The 20,934-nt window shown below is 43.6% G+C and overlaps 1 protein-coding gene across 2 annotated transcripts; it reads left to right on the forward strand.

Moving 5' to 3' along the window:
- Positions 1 to 194: 194 nt before the first annotated feature.
- mdm1 (Mdm1 nuclear protein) lies at positions 195 to 20,708 on the forward strand. 2 transcript variants are annotated; one of them, XM_033614306.2, is made up of 16 exons: positions 195 to 414; positions 3,208 to 3,307; positions 4,345 to 4,491; positions 4,787 to 5,020; positions 5,149 to 5,240; positions 5,323 to 5,460; positions 6,055 to 6,219; positions 7,357 to 7,472; positions 7,556 to 7,643; positions 16,703 to 16,917; positions 17,005 to 17,151; positions 18,669 to 18,754; positions 18,843 to 18,901; positions 18,977 to 19,244; positions 20,177 to 20,239; positions 20,328 to 20,708. In XM_033614306.2, the coding sequence occupies exons 1-16, from the start codon at positions 397 to 399 to the stop codon at positions 20,435 to 20,437; spliced, it is 2,046 nt and encodes a 681-aa protein (XP_033470197.2). In that variant the 5' UTR covers positions 195 to 396; the 3' UTR covers positions 20,438 to 20,708. The 2 variants fall into 2 exon arrangements, with proteins under 2 accessions (XP_033470197.2, XP_033470198.2); XM_033614307.2 differs by having other exon boundaries at positions 7,601 to 7,643.
- Positions 20,709 to 20,934: the final 226 nt, after the last annotated feature.

A 20,934-nucleotide genomic window follows, 5' to 3' on the forward strand; every position in this document is an offset into this window, starting at 1 on the left:
TAATCAGGTAAACCTCTGTGTGTGTTCATACTATTTTATTATATTTTATTATTTTTGTCTGTCTGGTTTTGTACGATTAACAATCAACTAATAATAATAATAATAATAATCAACTAATAATAATAATAATAATGATAATAAAAATTAATCTTTACAGAACGACAACACGGCTGACGTCAGTCCTCAACGCCCTGACGTCAGACGCTGAGCTGCCATGGCAACGGCGGGCAGCTTGTCCCTGTAGCCGAGGCTGAGGAGCAGCTGGTTAGCGGCTGCTCGGGTTAGTTAACTAACCTTAACTGTACGTCACTAACCAGCAGCTCGTTAACAAACTCAACGTCAGCGTGATGACAAAGCAGTGACTTCTCGCGGTGTTCTGTCGGCGGCGCGAGCGCCATGACCGTCCGCTTCAAGGTAAGCAACAGGTGTTAGCATCGCTAGCCAAACAAACTGATGCTAATGAACTTAGCCACCTAGCTGGCTAACTCTAATATTCATGAAGTGGTTGTAACTGGATTTACAGACGGATTTAGGCCTCGTGAACGTCTCGCGGTGTTCCGGTGCACCGGACAGAAGTGTGCACGAGGCTGCAGAGTGAGGATAGATGTGATTTAATGTGATGTAATGAGCTAATCCTGCTAATCAGGTGCAGACTGACATTCACCTGACTGTATACCTACAGCTAACTGCTACACCTGCCAGGGATACATTCAATAACTTATATTAGGCATTAAGAAAATGATTGATCTGTGATATTATCTTTATTGATTATTTAGTGTTCTTGTTTTGTTTGATCACTCAGACTACAGGAGGTGCATATTAATAATTACAGTTATTTAAAATGGGAGAAATGCTGATGGGTGTGTGTCATCATTTGTTGGAGTATGTTTCTGTGACGTAGCACATGATGGTGCCCAGTGGGGGAGGAAACATTCACATCCTTTACTTCATTAAAAGTACTAATAAACAGCCTGCATTTTATAACCTACCTCAATCAAAGTATAAGCTGCTAAATAATAAAAATACTTAAAGTAAAATATTGCAGATGTCTTGTGCATTATTTTATTAACACGTCTCTAACATTCACTGTGACTCATCTGGTGTCTCTGCAGGCGTTTGGATCTCCATTAGAATTTAAGGTGAGACACTGCAGGTGAATAGGGTAAAATAATAGATATCATTATGAAACTTCCTCAGTTGATTACTTACAATAGTATGAAAAAAAATGTATTGCAAGTTTTTAACATTTTAATGTTTAATTTATTATTACTCATTAAATATGCACTAATTTGCATATATTGCTTTTACTATTACTATTACTTTTTTCATTTTGTTTACATATACGATGAAAAAAAAATACAGAGGGGTTTAAGGATATCTGCTTTTATTACAGAGAAAATCAAAATATAGTGTCCATAGCCTTAAAAAGTTGATTTTTGCCATAGTTTTGGGAATAAAATGTCACATAAATCAGGCTAGGAATGATTTATTAACAAATCCCTCTGTGAATATCTTCAGAATATAGCTAGGTGTGTAACTGGAAAGTTTGGTGAACATAGGTGCTACAGAGGCTGAGCCGTTCCACTTGGAGTGCGGCAAAAAACTCATTTTGGGAAAACGGCATTCAAAGATTTACATAGGGGAATTTAATACATTTCTTTTGGAAACAATTGACCTATGGCTAAGCCACGCCCCCTCCACTCACTCAGACAAACTATCAACATTCAGTGAGCGGCGCTATGGCAGGTGTCACAGTACACGGCATTTCACAGGAGGCAATTGATGATTTTTGGGGACATAACGATCAGATGTCATTGAGAAGTAACCAAAAGGGTCTAAACTACGCATTGGAGGGATATATTCATCATTTTATTGTTGAGAAGGTCGATGAAAAGCTTAAATTACAAGCCAAAATTTACAGGTCACAGTGTACGCTTGTGAACCGCATCTGGTTGCCGTCACCATCAAAGACAACAAGTTAAAGTGCCACTGAAGTTAAGGTTTTTGGCTCAGAATATGAGAAAAGGATAACGGCCTTTTTACCATCTTTACCAAGAGTGTCTCTCCGTTAGTTTGGTGCTACAGTATTTACACTGAATCATTCAGCATAACGTTTGCCAACCTTTGTTATCTCTGCCATTACAGATAAGTTAATGAAGCTAAGCTCCAGAAGTTAACGTTAGCTTAACTAGAGCCCTTTGGACAACAGCTAACAATGATGTACGATCACCAAAGTACAAAACTAGAACAAAATAGGCTAATGAACTCCCAGCAAACAAGGTGACATGATGAACAACGCAGCTAGGAGCTAACGTTAGGCTAACTTTAGCTAACGTTAGCTAGAGATGTTAAAGATAACTTTATATTTCTTTCCAGCAAAGTGACAATATGTTGCCTCAAACACAATGTTGACTTACCTTAGAACAGATGTAGACATCATTGTTAATCTTATTCACGTTGAGTTGATGTTGTGGTCTAACGTTACCACACAACTTTATCCAAAGGAGACACTTTTCTCGGTTGAGATGTGGTTTAAAGTGTAAAAAATACACCTGGTCGCCCAGCCTCTCAGGATACCTTGTGTCAGAGTTGCATGTACCCCATGCACACCGTTTGACCATTTTTAAACTTCAAATCTCAGAAAAAGCTCATAAAACCGAACAAACTGACTTTCTGTAATGCATTTCAATGGACGTCCAGGCAGAGAATGTCCCAGTGTATGGGAATGGCTATACGCACTGTGATTGGCTCATCGCGTTTGAGGGCGGGGCTTAGCCATAGGTCAGTTGCTCACAAACAGAATAAATGTTCAGGCCCTTAGTAATAATGATGTAGCATATTTCAAGCTCATGAAAATTGATCATTTAATAACATGACATAAGGCCTACAGCTGTAGTAACCCAACTAATAAACATGTTGGCCTACACTGCACAATGCTAACTGTTTGGTAAATTCAGGAGAAACTTACTGCCACAAGTAGACAAAATGTAATAAAATAAATGTCTAAATGTATAATTTAAATGTTTTCTTTATAGCAGTTTGAAAGAACACATATTCAACCAGTAAACTAGCCCAAAATCTCAATCTTTTGCCTGCCATGTCTCGCCTTAGAATAAAGTTTAGTTTGAGCAATGTTTGGAAGCAGGAGTTGGATTTGTAAAGAGCCAAACACAACAGTCTGTGTGTGTGTTAATGTGTTTGTGTCAGTGTCAGAGTGAATACCAGAAGAGCTATAAGGCTTCCCGCTCCAGAAGTGTGTCTCCTCAGCGCTGCGCCCCGTTGGCCGGCCTGCGCTCTGACCAGATGGGTAAGTTACTGAACTCTGAATGCACAGATTCACTCCTCTGAGCTCCACTGTTCACACTACACTGACTCTCACTGACTGTAACGGTGACACACCTGGGCCCAGTTGTTTTATTGTTCTATGTTTTATTAATAACAGTTTGAGTGGTCAGAGAGAGTTGAGTGTCCTGACAGCTTGGTGGATGAAGCTGTTGATGAGTGTGGTGGAGCAGGCACGAAGGCTCTGGATCCTTCTCCCTGATGGCAGGAGGCAGAAGAGGCTGTGTGAGGGGTGGCTGGGGTCACGCACAATGCTCAGAGCTTTACGTGTGAGGCGGGTGTTGTAAATGTCCAGGAGGGAGGGGAGTGAAACACCAATGATCTTTCCAGCTGTGGCCGCTATGTGCTGCAGGGTGCTTTGGTTGTAGTCAGTGCAGCTCCCTGTCTCAATGGTGCCACAGTAGAAGGAGACATGATTGGGGGGGGGCTCTGGCCTTCCTCAGTTTGCAGAGGAAGTACAGGTGCTGCTGAGCCTTCCTCGCCAGGGCTGTGGTGTTGGTCGTCCAGGAGAGGTCCTCACAGATGTGCACCCCCAGGAATTTGGTGCTGCTCACCATCTCTACAGCAGCATGGATGGTCAGTGGGGGTAATTCAGTGTGTCCTCTCCTGAGGTCAAGAAGGGGGAGATTGTTGTCCCGACACCACGTGGCGAGCTGGCTGATCTCACCCCTGTAGCTAGTTTTGTCGTAGCTGGAGATGAGACCAACCACGGTTATATCATCCGCAAACTTCACGATGTGATTGGTGCAGAATGTTGGTGAGCAGTCATGGGTCAGCAAGGTGAAAAGGAGGGAGCCGAGCACACATCCTTGGGGGCTCCCGTGCTGAGGATGATGGTGTTAGATGTGGTGTTGTGGACCTGTACTGCCTGTGCCTGTGGATCAGTTGGCCTGATACGCAAACCAGAAGGGGTCCAGGGTGGGAGGAAGGGTGGATTTTATATGGGGCATGACGAGCCTCTCGAAGCACTTCACTTGTTTTTCCGACATGTCTTCCTCTCAGGTATCAGCAGAGAACCACGCCTGCAGCGTCGGAAGAAGCTCAGTGCTGGTGGTCTGGCTCAGTCCTGCAGCTCTCTGCTCTGCCCTCCACAGGACACCCTCACTGCTGAGCTGACTCCTTGTGCACAGAGAACAGCACCTCCTGCTGGTAGGACGCCTCCAAAACAGACTCCTCTCAGAAGTGTATTAGAGTAGAAACACAATAAAGTTTCTAATGTGCCGATAAAAAGCAGGTTTGTCTCTATTAATCCTCTGTTAACATATTAAGAAGCGTACAGTTAAAGATATCGACATTAATGTGTTAAGATACATTTATCACGTTTAATTTAAGTGACATGCTTGGAATTATAATGTTGAAATAGCAACAAAAAAGCTGCTGTTTAGCATGTTAGCATCCTAAGCTAATAACATGTTATTTAAATGTCTCCTGTCTTCATCACCAGCATCAAGGAGTCGCTCAGCCCTCAAGAAGGAGCCAAATCCTCCAGCACCTCCCAGAGCACGAGCTGACCCTGGACCTGCTGCAGACCCACAACCTCCAGCTGGACCACGACCTGCTGCAGACCCACAACCTCCAGCTAGACCACGACCTGCTGCAGACCCACAACCTCCAGCTGGACCACGACCTGCTGCAGACCCTGGACTATCAGTAGAACCAGAGGCTGCTGGGAAATCCGGTAAATAAACATCACATAACTCAGTTTTCATCATCTTCTTGTTATTTCTGAGAATTCAAACACCATACGAATCTCTCTATCTATAGACCCTTGACTCTGACATTTTATATGTGTCTCTGTGTCCTCAGCAAAGCCCCTCCCCTCCAAACCCGACAGCCAACCACAGCTGAGCCGACCTCTGACAGCAGCACCTGACGGACAGCAGCCCTCTGCCAACAAGGTGAGCCAAACTGTAGCCACATATCTGAGCCAATACGTCCACCATAGGTTTGTCTTGGTGTCACCTCCTTACTGTGTTGCAGGTCCAGCATGCTCTGCGTTGGAGGGCGGGGCTCAGGGCAGGAGGTCAAAGGTCAGGTAGTCAGCTGTCAGAGTACCACAGACAGTTCAGCTGGAAGAAACCTGCAGCTACTGCTTCACCCATACTGACTGCAGAACAGGTTCGCTGAATCAGTGATTCTAACAGGTTTATTCTTGCCTGTTTTTACTGTCTTGTGTTTTCTGTTTTATTGCTTTGTGTTTTATTTGGTTTTGTAAAGCACTGTGTTTTGGAAGGTGCCATTTTAATAAAGTTTATGATTGTTATTTCTATTATGATAACAATACACCTTATATTCGAGCTGTGACACTGAGGGCTGCTGAGGTCTGTATTACTGAAGTAGTTCTGTTGTTTGTCCACTAGATGGAGCTACACTGTTTTTGTAGCTAGTTTAACTTCAGTGAAGAAAAACTTACCTGATGAGTTTACTGGGTGTTAATGATATATATAACTGGTTCTATTATGTTCAGTTGATGAGCTTTAAAAGTGGTTTAATGAGCCACTCAGTCATTTCATTGATCCTTAATATTATTGATTATTAGGGTTAGGGGTCAGAGGTTGAATGAATTGAACAGTCACATTAAACATAAGAAGAGAAACAGTCTATGTTTCTGTTTCATAATGAAAAGAGGTGCACAGTGCACAGTGTGGTCCATTCCTATGAAGACTTACATTAGTATGTGAGTGACTGCTGACCTTTGACCCCACCCCGCAGGTGCTCCAGTCCAGCCACAGGTCTGTGCCGCCCTTTAAGAAACACCCACTTCCAATAGAAACAGAGTATCAGCACAGCTTCCAGGGTCTGGCGCCGCCGAGCAAGCCCCGCCTGCGGAAACACCTGGAACATCAGCAGAGAGTCCCACTGTTCCACACGCAAACGGTATGAAGAGCGAGCACACACACACACACACACACACACACACACACACACACACACTGCCCCCTGTCGTGTACTTCCTGCAGTACCAGTACAGAGCATTTGAATTTTTATGTGACAAGGTGAAACAAATTATTTTACACTGGACATTTCATACCCAAAGGCAGCCCAGAATATGGTTGTTGTCTGCTAATGTAGCGTGATGTTAGCTGGTAGGCTAACAAGTACCTCAAATTGTACTCAAGTACAGTACTTTAGTAACTGTACTTAGTTACATTCCACTGGGGCACCTCATTTAATTGAATATTAATCATGATCATGATGTCCCACAGTTAAATGAACCTGATCGTCTGTGATGTTGAAGCTTAAAATGCAAATTAAACCAAGTGTTTCCTGAACTAACAGCAGCCTCCACGGTTGAGGAGCCGCTCGTGCCGCTACACACACACACACACACACACACACACACACACACACACACACATACGTACACACCCTGCAGCAGGAGCTCGTGAAAAGCTTTCCAGAGTGTTGCAACTGCAGACAAGCATAACGAAAATCATTCGTCATTTACCACCATCATCATCATCATCCTCGTTGTGTGGACACAGGATGGAAGGAAATGAGATACCATCATGTTAACGCCACAGAACGTCAAATCTGATCTGGAACGATTACCATCTGGAATGTGTTTGGCAACAGCTGATTCAGGATCAGCACTGTGTTCATTGATCCTGAATCTGAGTTATTTTCTTGTTTTACCAACGTATTGAACGCCATATTTGGTGCATGCAAGAAGGTAAACACTGCTGGAGTGACATGTTTTCTCTTTTGATAACAAAGCTTGTAAAAGTATGAACCTTTGTACACTTAGTGTGCACAAATGTGGCAAGGGAAAAAACAATATCTATAATCTGTCACCTAATTTTTTTAGACTTGAATCAGACAAACAAGCTAATTGAAGACATTCTGTGGCCTCTGAAGAATTCAAACGTACATTTTTCCACTTTTTTTTAACATAATAAAATTAGAAATAATGTGCAGATGAATAAGTTATGAAATTAATGGTTAGTTTTAGCTACAGTTGCTTTTGTTTTAGTGTTGTTTGTTAAATAGTTTTCAAACTGTTTTCATCTCCAGAACAAAAAGAGGGAGGAGAAGTTGGAGAAGAAGCCCCACCCCAATCAGGATGACCCCACCCACAGTAAAAATAATGGCACTCCTCCACCTCCTCCTCCAGTGAAGAGAGGACACAGGTGTGTTTATCTGTGTGTGCGTGTGTGTGTGTTACTGCGTATTGTGAATGCATCGTGTTTATGAACATCTGTCTGTCTGACAGGATGTTGACAGAGTATGAGACCAGCTTTCGTTCTCCTCTATATAGGATCGCGGAGGAAGGCGGAGCCACACACAGCGCCGCCCCTCAGGTCAGGGAGCAGTCACACACACAATGAGGGGCGGGGTCACTTCCTGTTTTTATCACATTCATCAAGCTGCAGCTTGGATGAGAAGTTTAATATCACTGCAGGGGTCGGCCATGTTTAGCTTAGCTTAGCTTAGTATAAAGGCTGGACGCAGGGCTGAAACTGCTAGCCGAGTGCCACTTAAGAGAAAATACACCATCAGTCTACAGAACATGTTCGGTAACAAGCTAGCAGAGGTGGACAGAGCATCAGTTTCACTTTGTTAGAATTCCTTCACCGTCCAGTATTCAGGAGGGTCACAGCTGGAGCAGAATGATCCTCAGAGGTTTCCTCCTCTTCAAAACAAACAGACCAGTTGAATAAACCAGTAAAAACCACCGAATTAAACAGTTCAAACACTATCATGCGTTTAAATAACTTATTAGACGGATATATATAGAGGAAGGTGATGTTTAGAGAGCAAGCCCAAATAAGCAATTCCACTTTAGAAACAAGCCCAAAGTCGCAGCTAATAAGCGGACCTGGCAACCATGCGGCTCGTTCTCCTCACATTTCTTCCGTCCTCCTGCGTGCTGATGTGGGACGTATCCCGCCTCTCATTGGCTGATGCTTTTTGTCAGGTGTGTCAGACTTCTCCAGTTCTCTACCATGCCAGATATCCAGTCCCAGTCGCAGACGAGGGGGCGACTTGCTCGTAGGCTTGTTCACACGAGGACTCGTTGTGGCAGACTATCTGCCGACTCACCTCCGACCCAAGGTGGCTCTCAAGATCCTCTGTGACGTCAAAATCGCGGTGAAAATCGTGTAATGTGAACTAGGCTGAGGCACAGTGGGCGAAAGAAACTTTTTAAAGTCAAAAAAGATCGTACTTTTGTTTGTTTTAATAAATACATTAATTTGATTAATCAAGGTCATGTCTCAGACATTTCATCTTTCTGCTGAATCGTATTAAACCAAACTGAATTTTGTAAACTGTTAGACTGTTAGACTCTGTTCATTATGCATCAACATTAGTTTGTGACTCCGACTCCCTCTCAGCTAATGTTAGTCACCAGCAGTCCAGCACCGCCACAACTGGGACGCTCTGATGACACACAAGATTTTCCAAAAAGTCAGGTTTCAAAATTTGCAAAGATGACCTCAAAAAAAGTTGAGTGTCAGCTTCGCCAAAGGAAACTGTTTTACAGATTACTGAGAACTAACAGCTCAGTTGTTCTGCAAAATTTTCTGTTTTTTTCCAGCTAATATAACGAATGTTGCTGCGACCTGCACGCTGCCAAAGAGACCAATGGTCACAATGTTTTAGGTGCATCGACTGAAAACGGATGTTTCAGAAAAAGTCTGACATGTGTCCTCGTCCTTCACTAATGCAACTCAACAATATATAACGCTGGTCTCCTCGTTTTAATGCAGACAGATTACTTATATCTTCAATGATGCAGCTGGTAAAGGTGGGATATTTTATAATAATTACATCATCAAACTTAAGTTGATCATATTTTATATTCATAATCTGAATCTGCAGAGTAACTAAAGCTGTCAGATGAATGTAGTGGAGTAGAAGTATAAAGTGGCATAAAGTCAGCTCAGTTAATTGAATATTAATCATGATCTTGGCGTCCCAGAGTTAAATGAACCTGATCGTCTGTCAAGGCTTAAATTGCAAATCAAACCAAGTGTTTCCTGAACTAACAGCAGCCTCCACAGTTGAGGAGCCGCTCGTGCCGCCACACACACACACACACACACACACACCCTGCAGCAGCAGCTTGTGAAAAGCTTTCCAGAATGTTGCAACTGCAGACGAGCGTAACGAATATCATCCGTCATTTACCATCATCATCATCATCATCATCATCATCATCGTTGTGTGGACACAGGATGGAACGAAATCAAATCCAAAGAGTGTGGAGACGTGTGTCTGCACTGCGACGCAACAAAACTAGCTTGTTAAACCACCTGGAAAAAAATCCCACGAGATCCAGAGAACAATGACATTGCTTATGTTACCATAGCGCTTCTGTTAATCCCCGTCCTGATCCATTGTCAACGTAGACGTTCACAGTGACACTGCAGCATGTCACAGTACCGCCACTGCTGTTAAAAGGTTAAGTCTAACGCAAGGTTTATGCTTCTGCGCACCTACGATGCAGAGGGCGGTCGCAGAGGGATGCAACATACTCCTCCAAAAAATTGTAACCACGCATCGAGGCAACGCAGACCCAACGTAGACTGCAAGAGCTATGATTGGTCCTTCAAACTACATCATTGCCGGCATTTCACAAGGTTCCCCTTCCTGCTGCAGCACCACAACACCGCCATTTTCAAAAGTCTCCAATGTGATCGGCTGGTTGAGCCATTCAACAGGCGAACAGATGGCGCAGTCGCCTCTCTCTTCGTCGTCGTTGTAACATTTGTAAAAAGAGCATTTGTTGTTCAATGTCGATCATTTCGAGCTCCAGCAACAGTCTGTCTCTCTTGGTCGCCATCTTCACTGTGCCGGAAGATAAACGAACAATGAACGAGCAACGACCATAGACGTCACAGAGTCTAGGTAGGTGTATAAAAGAACACAGCGCCCCCAAGCGCTTTGGCCTGGAATTGCATAGCGACATAGACCAACAGGACGCAGAACTATGATAGGCACACAGCAACTGCGGAGCAACTGCGTGCATGTTGCGTCGAGTGTACGAGTGTACGCAGAAGCATAAAGAAACTTTAAGAGTTGTTAATTAGCAGGACTGTAGCACAACATGTCAGTGAGAGCAGTCTCTGTGAATTTAATTCTGGGTAAAACTTTTTGGTACAAAGTCAACACGCCTCCACGCCGGCAACAGTTTTCTTGTTGTCCGTCCATCCCATCCCTGTGAACACGGTATCTCAAGAACGCCTCAAGGGAATTTCTTTGAATTCGTCGCAAACGTCCACTTGGACTGAAGAACAAACTGATTATAATTTTGGGGTCGAAGGTCAAAGTCACTGTGACCTCATCCATTGGATTCTTGTGAACATTGTATCTTAAGAACACCTTGAAGAATTTTTTTCAGGTTTGGCACAAACATCAATTTGCATTCAAGGATGAAGTGATTAGAATTTGGTGGTCAAAGGTCAAGGTCCCTGTGACCTCGCAGCCATCTCATTCCCATCGAGGCAGTATCTCAAGAACATTTTGAGAGAATTTTCTCAAATTTGGCACTAACGTCCACTTGGACTCAAGAATGAACTAATTGGAATTCGGTGGTCAAAGGTCAGTGTGACCTCACAAAACATGTTTTTGACCATAACTGAATAATTCATTCACTAATTCTGACCAAACTTGACACAAATGTCTGACAGGATGAAATAATGAAGGTCAAAAGGTCAAAGGTCAGCTTGACTGTGACATCATCATGTTTTAACGTCATATCTCAGGAACAGAAGGGGAGACATTTGGTCAGATACTGAATTGGTGACTCTAATCTTGAAACTGTGCTGATTGTATAGATCTTCTGTGTGTGAAGCATCCATGTTTTCACTGACATGGATGGAGACTGTCAGAGACACTGGACATGAGGCATGTGACCACCAAGTAGTAACTCTAGTTTATATTTAGTTTCTAGGAGATGAACTGTGAATAAGCACCAGTCTTATTTTGATGCACAGATTAGTAGCATGTCTGCAGCACAATGTGAAAGTGAAAGCAGTGCTGTGTCAAGTTAAATGTGAAAATATTGTGTCCCTAAAAACAATGCATACTTGTGATCTTAGTATTTATCAAAATAATAATAATACCCATTTTGGCCATAATCGTGCAGCCCGACTGTCCACCACTGTCAGCTCGTCACCAATCGATCCACGAGTCAGCTGGTTACGTTCACACAGCTCGGGCAAAGCTTTTTAAGAAGCTGCTAGCTTTAGTTTCATCAACCAAACAGGAGGGAATACGAACTTTGTTGGGGACTATTTTCAGTGGCGGATTAATTCACAGTTGGTGAGTGTTTGTGGCAGCAGCACAGTGTATGTGGGACTGCAGTGTGTGTGTGTTCATGGTGATAATCAGAGTGTAGCTACACACTGTTTACTTTCATCACTTTCACTAAAGGTGTGACCACTTCTGATTTTCGTGAGCTGGAATTCAACTCTGCAGGACTTTGCCCACCTGCACATCTAAACATCACGTTGAGAGGACGGTTGATGTGGTTGATCTGTTTGCCTTATCAGCCTCACTGATGTGGCAGCTGGGGATTTGCACAGTGCCCGCTTCGTAGCTAAACTGTGTGTGTTTGTGTGTGTTGCTGATGGAAAACCAGAGTGCTGAGTGTCAGCGGTGAAACCACAGTGCTTCATTTCAGGGAAACAACTCACTGTTAGTCACACAAACACACACACACACACACACCAGCCTTGTGGCAGAGATGAAAAGTTTTTCTGCATAAATTTTGCAGATTATTGCTGAAAACAACAAACTACAGTAAAGCACGTTCTCTAAAGCTGCGCAGGGCAAACGGCTTCTACATTGTTTGCATTTACGTTTGTAGCACAAGACTTTTTACACTACATGGCCAAAAGTTTGCGGACACCCTTGTAAATTTGTGGATTGATTTATGATACAGAGAGGTGGTGTTGTGATTTAGAGGTGACAAAGTGTGGCTGTATTATTCTAACGAACAGCAATTAAAGCTCTCTGTTCAAAGCCCCTCCCACCTGATGACCACAGGCATGTGCACGGCCTTCATACAGTAACCGAAAAAACCTAAAAACCTAGAAATGTCATGTTATCTTGAAAATAGAAATTTTCAGGCCTGGAGAAATTTAGGAGAAATAAATCAACCCAGAGAGTTTTGGAAATGTTCTTCACAAATGTCTGTATGACGGAGTAAATATACTGAGTCTGTATATGGTGTTAATATTCAGGCAGGTCAGTCGTGTCACTTGATGTTATGTTGTTCACTCGGGCCTGAGTTGCAGCCTTTACTTTGCCAGATGTCAGTTTACGTATCAGAGCTTCAGTTGGTGGCTGTGGCAGTTTGAATGCAGCCAGGCCAAACCCCCAGCAGCACCGAGTCTAACCTGTGTCACAGCAGCAACAGAAAGTTTGCTGGGCGGAGATTCAGGGCTGTCTGCTTCCCAGAGCTGAAGTTTGTGCTGGCTCGATTCCGGTTTCTGCAGCCGCTGACTGGGGGTCAGTCTCAGAGCTGCTGCTCCTCCCAGCGAGGTGGTATGTAGCTGTGTGAGGCGGTGCACACACTGATTTGAGGCTCTCGTTACATAAGGAATCCCTTCTCCCTCCTGCAAGTTGATCTAATGGCAGGTTTTCTAAAAAGAAATTGGGATGTTTGCAGTAGTTGATGTCTTGGATCTGGAGCCTGTTCAGTGTTTCCCAGCAGCAACAGCTGATGGCCGACACTTAGCTGTTGCTGCCGTTGAAAGCGGCGCTGAAGGACTGCGTCGTGAGCCTCTCTCCTCCTGCTCTCTGCCCGCTGAGCTCAAGCTAACACAGCAGCAGCTTAAATCCAACACCAGTCAAGGAACACTAGTTGCGTGATGATAAAAGTTCTCCCTGTGGATGAAATAAGAATTCACCTGTTTTAAAAACTCAAACTTGCAGTGAAGTTGCTGTGATGGGACAAAGTTGCAAGGTCGTGCAGAACTCATGGGAGACTGGCTGATCCGCGTTAATTGTTGCAACTTTAGCTCCTGTTAGCAGAAGGCTAAACTATTAGCAACATTTTCTCTCCATCTCTGAAACACTTCACTGATACTGACACGTGTTTTATTTAGTTTATTATCCGACTCTCTTTCAGACTCTGTTTGATCAGTCTGTCTTGTTTTTGGGTTGCTCTGCAGTGCATTGAAACAGACCTTCACCATCTGAAGGGACGCACACGCTCATCTGCATCAGTAGATCAGCCAATATAAACGCTCTCTCTGTCTGATATGACCTTTCAGAACACGTAAATTACAGAATGCTCAAAGGTTATTATGGGACTTTTGCCAAAAATAAAACTGCCTACCGCAGCTGTAATGCAGCAAAGTCACACTGTACTTCAACATACTTATATTTACAGATTTAATTTTAATGTCTTCGTGGTTTGAAGTGTTCTCACAGTCGAAACTCAGATTCAGTTGAATGAAAAAATACATTTTCAGGATTAATGCGTTCACTCATTCTTGAGAATCGAGACAAAACATTTTGTTTTTTTTATTTTTACTCTTCAGTTATGCTGGAAAATATTTTTATTTTCAAACCCTGTGACGGGCCAACCAGCTGGTGATTAAATGTTTTTCTTGAAAATCATACATGATGGATGTCGGAGGTCAGATCTGACAGAGATGACAAAAAGTTATATATTTATGAATTTCACTGCAATGGCAATAAGCAGACATGTTATAGTTAATTTTATTGTTCTCTTAAAATGATGAAAATACTTGTTTTTAAACCCTAATTCTTATGTAATTTGGATTTAGAAGGCCTGCAGAGTTGATCTATTGAGACACAGCTGATAGCAATATTATTTAATTAATTAATTTTTTAAAAATGAGCATCATTCACACCTTTTTTTGGAAACCAGGAAGTGAGACAGGAGTCCTTGTGATGCAGCTCATTCCTGTTATATCTGATTAATTTATGTTTTTGTAGAAATTTGACGGAAATCAGGGACACATCTTTCAAGGGTCAACATTTTCACCAAAACTATATTTTAAAACAAAGGTGATTTTAGCTGTACATTTTTACACAGTATGTACTGCAGGTTTAGAGGATAAAAAAAGTTAAAGCAGATCAAATTTTTTTCTAAATTACATTTATTTCAGACAAATAAATCATTTCAAAAATAATGTTTCACCCCAGCAACAAAATGAGTGTGTTGATAAGTTACAATTTTAAGTTTTGGTAGGACATGATTTATCTCAGTTACATTAGTTGTTGCTAGTTTGGTATAAATGTGTGTGCGTGAGCAGCTTTAATGCAGCTTGTTTTCAGTTCCCGGTTTCAGAAACGAAACCCACACTCTCATTCATAAAAAACATCAGAAACCTCTTCAAAACAGTTTCAACACAACCGAATGTTATAATCATTCACTGAAGGGCTGTTGTATTAAACCACATCAGTTCATCTCTACAGGTGTACCTAATAAACTGGCTGTCAGTAGGTGCTGCATGGAGCCAACAGAGGGTTTAAACTAATGATCTCTTCTACATAAATAATTGAATCAATGAATGTGTGGGTGTCGTGCAACCGTCCGATTAACTTTCCACTGTCTCTGCGGTGAGTCTGGCCTGTGAAGAGTTTCAGTGTGTGGAGGGAAGCTGACGTCTGTTCAGAGGAAACCTTCACAGACTCAGAGCCGCTGTCACTCAGTCAGCGAGGAGATGTGCAGCGTCAGGCTTACGGTTCGTCTTGGGGTTGAGGTTTAGGTTAGAGACAGACTGAGGTTAGCTGTGAAAATAAGGCTGGGGGTTATCCAGGGTTTGGACCAGGGTCAGGGTCAGGTTACTGGTAATTTACCAGAATCTACAACCTGCAACTCAAATTACACAATAACAGTAAAGTCTTCCAAAGTATCGTTTAATGATCTGAAGGTAAACTAGAACAGTTAAATAATCCCAGGTGTGATTGCACAAACCTGTTCTCATAACCCTCCTTGAAACATGTCAGTCAGCGTTGCCTAAATGAGTCCATCATGGGAACAAACACCCAACATGGTTCCTACACCCTGTCACCCTCCTTTGTTCTTCATCTGTGTCAGTTAGGTCAGCAGGTTTTTGACTTTCAGAAAACCTTTGAAACTGACCTTTAAATGCTGCAGCGCTGCATCAGCTAAATGTTTCTTTTTGTTGCTGCTTCAGCCCCGTCTCCACCAAACCCTTTCAGTCCAGCACCTTTGGAACCAGCAGTAAGCCTTCAGACATGGTACCTAGACCCTCGGTGTGTTCAGTCAGTCCTCTTAAATGTGGGCGGGGTTGTTGTCACTCACTGCTCCGTCCAGCACTCGCTGTATTTCCTCATCAGCGGTGACACAGATGGAAGTCTGCACCTGGTTTATCGTCCACAGAACGAGGCTGCACGCCCACATTTTCACAACAAAATAGAACAGGCTGCAGTGAGAGTCTCTCTCCATGGGATATTTAAAAATAGCAGCTTTGTGCATTTAGTCCTTCTCAGGCAAGCTCAGGGGTTTAGTGTTGCTGTAGCCCACAGGAAGTGAGGATTAGAATATATGACCTTCACATAATCCGCTCCAAATTAATCTATATTTTTAAAGTCATTACTAAAAGTGTGTGTCATATAAAAACTAAAGTGATGGTCAAAGTTGTCACAGTGAAATTTAAGGTGTGCTGATGGATTCACGTCCCCAACGGTTGTGTTAACTGCTTATCAAAGTAACGCGTGCACAGCTTCATCCACACAATAAGCACCAGATTGTATCAGTGTATGAAGGAGGCAAGAAACTCTGCTGTGGTGTTTATTGATCTTTAAATGACATGATGTAGTCACCTTACCAGCTCGTCCTAAATAGAGCAACATGAAGCGAGAGAGTGGGCAGAACAGAGAGTGAGTGAAATGAAACCTGGTAACAAACTAAAACAGAAAAATAACCTCAGCAGATTGTTTCAGAGACAAACTACTGCTACAAACACCAGAGTCATAATCTGTAGCAGCAACATGAAATCGATTCTGTGTTGTTGTCCCATAAGCTTGAAGCAAAGATATTTCACATTAAATCAGCCGTTGGTCTTTTGCAGGGGGTGTAAACAGGAAGTGAGTTCTGCCAGTTGCCTTCAGCTGGAGCCTCGTGTTTCACCCCTTATTGTAGTTTACAGTGTGGCACAGTGTCTCCATTAAAAGTGCAGAATGATTTATCAGCAGCTCCTGTTTGCAGTTTGACGGAGTGCCTTCTTTCTATGATTTCTGAGTGGATTTATGGACATTTATTCGAGATAAACACAACAGTAACTGTCCCTTTCACCTCACACAGTATCTGCCTCACTTACAAACTCTTAGATTCTGATTTAAATTTGTTTGGATACTTAATTTCTGGAGGTATGTGCTGACAAAAGCCTCACAGTGTGTTTCTGTCCAGGCAAAGGAATTGCGGCAGCAGGCCTTGTCGTACCGCCATCGAGCATGGGGAGGTCATTTCTCCAGAGACCACCTGAGCCAGCTGGTGTCCGAACACAACGCTCTGTGGGAGCCCACAGACACCACCGACCCCCCCACCCCCTGCCTGACCTCTGACCTCTGCCATGACTCCGACGGCTGCAGCATGTCACCTGTGGAGGCTTTGGACCTGCACAGGTGAGAGACCCGAGGAGAGGGAGAGCATCGTCTGAAACCGTCTCTGAGCTGGTTTTAAAGTGTCTGTCTTTGTGGTTCTGTTTTCAGCCGCTCCAGTAACTCCAGTAAGAGGTCTTCTGTTTCAGGCTCAGGACACAAAAACACACAAGTAAAAGCACAGACACCTCAAAGTCCTCCTGCTGAGAGACGTACAGCCTGGGGAGAAGAAGAAGAGGAAGAAGAAAATACAGATGAGTGAGCAAAATTGTATTGAAATCAATTTGAGGTTGTTTTTTTCTTTAAGATTATTTTTTCGGCTTTTTGCCTTTATTGGACACATTGAACTTTATGGTCCAAGCATGAAGGGAGGGAGAGAAGGGGTGATATACAGCAAAGGGCTGCAGGCTGGACTCAAACCTCCGGCCTCTGCAGCAAGGACACTGCCCCCACACATGGGATGCCCACTCCAACCACTAAGCCATCACACGCCCCATGTTGATAGTGTCCCTCCAGTCCCCCCAATCCCCGACCACTCAAAGCGCCTCACACCATGTCCTGACCAGACGAGATGTGAGCGAGCGTCAGCGACTAAATCAGTTTGACTGCGTTGTTTTCTGTTGCATCGTCCTAACTGCCTGTGAGCACGCAGAACAACGTAGTGTGACGTCACTTGCACAAACACACACATGCAAGGCGCCAACCCAGCCATCGGGTCCAATCTAATCTCGTGGTACACTCACATACCGATCGAACCGCTGACCCTCCAGTTAGCCAACGACCTGCTCGACCTCCCGAGCCACAGTTTCCTCTGTCTCACTGACAGGCCCACCTCCAGAAGGTTCACCAGTGATTCCTGGTGTCTCAGGCTCGATCCCTCGATGCCATCTGCTCACTTTGGGGCCCAGGTGGAGTCTGTTCTCCTCATTCTGAGCCACTCACTGCCCTTTGCAGCAGCTCTGGAGAGGTCTTTGGGGATTCGCTGGTGGGCCTTGCCTCAAACTCCCATTTTCTGAAGTAGCCTTGATCGTGATGATCCTCAACTGGAGGGAGCTTTGCTTTCCATCCACAATGTTGTGTGTGTGTGTGGGAAAGCTGAGCATGCCTCTGTTTTTTTGCGCTTGCAGGCTTCCTCCTCTGCATCCTCCCAAGGTCCTGTAAGCTTGATGATATAGTGAGGCCGACCATAGTGCAGGGTCTGGTCTGAGCCTCATGTTTAACTCTGCAGCCACCTTCCAGTTGCACCTGGACGATCGTCCTTGTTGTGTCCAAAAAGGGTCCCACAAATCTCTTTCAATTTCATGTGTGTGTGTTTTTCCCCCTGAACTTTACAGAAAAAATGACTCTTATGAAATGTCAGACTCAGTTTGTAGACGTGAGACGCAGCAGCAGTCTCACTGTCAGACTTTGGTCCTAATTTTGGGCACTGTCAGGACTTTTTTTGGCGGCTACCAAAGTCGTCAGTGGACGTTTTCTCACGGTGTGATGTGGAAGCATTGTGTTGGATTAATCACCAGAGATTTCACTATGTTTCTGCGAGGGAGTCATTAGCCCACATGGCATCATTACAAAAATAAGAGGAGGGTAAAGGTCAGAGTGTCGTATGTCAGTCAGTCAGTTTCTCTTCACTCTGACGTGACGTCTTGTTTCTGGTAGAAACACAAAGAAAACTGTGTCATCCTGCCAACACATCACAGTTTCTGTGCAGCCACACTGGTTCTCAGGAACTGACACAGTGTGTGTGTGTGTGTGTGTGTGTGTGTGTGTGTGTGTAGGGAGGAGGAGGGAAGGTTACCAACTCCGAGGTTGAAGATACGACCAGTTCAGAGAACTCACCATGACCTCACCACACCTGCGACCGGTACACACACACACACACACACACACACACACACACACACACAGCTCGGACCACAGTGTGTGACCTCTGACCTCTGTCTGTCCTCCAGGAGGCGCTATACTGGTGGGAAAACTGAAAGGCAATGATGAATCTTCTCCATTCAAACAGGTTGATATAACATCAAACATATTATATTATATTATTTAACATTATGATATTATACGGAGGTGTTTTTGTCTTCAGAGGTCTGGGTCAGCCGTTTCCATGGCAGCCGGGGTAGAGACCGCGGTTGACGTGCCGGTCAAACCGAAGGAGGCGTGGTTGGAGAATAACCCCACACGTCGCTCCTGCTCTTCTTCTGGCTCCTCCCCTGACCAGAAACATACCAGCAGTCCTAACTCTAAACCAATCAGGATGAAGCCTCCGTCCCCTGTTGCCCCGCCCCCTCTGGTCTCACCCCCACAGCACTGTATCCAGGGCACTCTGAGACACGCTGACTTCCAGCACAACGGTGAGTATCGATGTGGTGCTGCTAACGATACGAGGACTGTAACTAACAATCATTATCAATCAGTCACCCTGTGATGACTGTAATTAGTCGATATCAGAAACTAGTGAAAAATGTTTCGATTAATCAGGAAGCTGCAAATGTTTGGCATCTTTGGTTTTAAAAAAAAAAGCGTTAATTAAATGATTGATCAGTTATCAAAATAGCTGCCAAAAGTTTGTTTGACAATGATGAAGCCATTAAACTTTTTTATGATTTATCTTCACGTTTTTATGCCTTGGTGCCAGCGATCGCGATGACCGGAGGGTTGTGTTTATGGGATGTCTGTCTGTCCCATTATCTTAAGAACACCTTAATCATTTGAACATTAGGTTGGTTAAGTCCGATCTTACGGATAGATGTCAAAGGGTTAATTTATGGAACATTATTCAGTCCAAAAACCATAAGTGGTGGTGTCCCCCAGGGCAGTGTTTCAGGGCTGCTTTTGTTTTTATTATGCCGCTGCATCAGCAGCAACAGTGGCCAAAAATATTATGTTTACAGGTTTTGTTACGTAGAAACGTCCTCTTAGACTCAACAATGAACTGATTAGAATTTGGTGGTCAAAGGTCAAAAGTCAGCGTGACCTCACAAAACATGTTTTTGTCCATAACGCAAGAATTCATACACTAATTATGACAACACTTCACACAAATGTCTAACAGGATAAAATGATGAAGTGATGACATTTTATATCCAAAAGGTCAAAGGTCAGCTCGACTGTGACTGTAGGCGTTTCTCGCAATTGAAGCAACTCTAATACACATTCCATGAGGGGAACTTAATGTACAATAAAAATCATGATCATGTCATTTTATCCATGTGACCCACCGCTCTGTGTGACTGCAGTATATTGTTGATCAGTAATCAATAATCATGTACCTGTGTGTCCTCAGGTGAGCTGGGCCTGAGGTTCAGGGAGCTGCAGTGTTCAGGAGGAGGCTGCGGCTCTGATGAAGGTGAACAGATTAAGGGAGGAAAAAAAACCATAATTATACTAAATTTTGTTCTTGATTTAAAAAAACAAATTATTCTCCTGTTGCTTAGATGACCGGCTGTCGGTGATGTCGTGGCGCTCAGCAGCCTCCTGCTCCATGGCGTCCGCCGTGCTGGAGCGTGCTCAGAAGAGAAGAGAGAACTTCTGGGGGAAGAGATGACCTCTGACCTCCTCACCCCAACTTCTGCTGTCGCCATGGAAACAAGCGTCCTGTCTGCAGAGCTGAGTGTTTAGCTGATCGATCACTGTTGGACAATAATCAGTCAGAATAATGTATTTTTATAGATGAATTCATTGTTAGTTTTTACACTGCAGGGTTTTATACATTTAGTAATTATGTTTATTTAATAATTCATTTATGTAGTAATTAATGTTTCTTACTGTGTGACTGCTGAAATCATCAAAGTCATAAAAGTGACATGAACAACTCATTTTTGTTTTGACGTCATTACACACTGACACAGATGAGAGACAGTGTGAACCAGTTTGTTTAAATCTGTTGGAAAATGTGTTTGTGTTTGTTGGCGAGAAGCAGAAGTTGAGCTGGAACTCTTCGTCAGCCTCAGTCTGTGTTTCCTCCTGAAGGAATGACGTTTGACAGGCTTAAGAGGAAATTTCACTCAAAACTTGACGTACTTTCCTCGCAGAGCTTCAAAG

This window comes from Epinephelus lanceolatus, chromosome 23 (assembly GCF_041903045.1).
Source record: "Epinephelus lanceolatus isolate andai-2023 chromosome 23, ASM4190304v1, whole genome shotgun sequence".
In the NCBI taxonomy this organism is placed as follows: domain Eukaryota; kingdom Metazoa; phylum Chordata; class Actinopteri; order Perciformes; family Serranidae; genus Epinephelus; species Epinephelus lanceolatus.

Coding starts and splice junctions, on each gene's coding strand:
- mdm1 (XM_033614306.2), top strand. Junction 5,461..6,054: donor CCATACTGACTGCAGAACAG/GTTCGCTGAATC, acceptor CCCACCCCGCAG/GTGCTCCAGTCCAGCCACAG. Junction 18,755..18,842: donor CCTCACCACACCTGCGACCG/GTACACACACAC, acceptor TCTGTCCTCCAG/GAGGCGCTATACTGGTGGGA.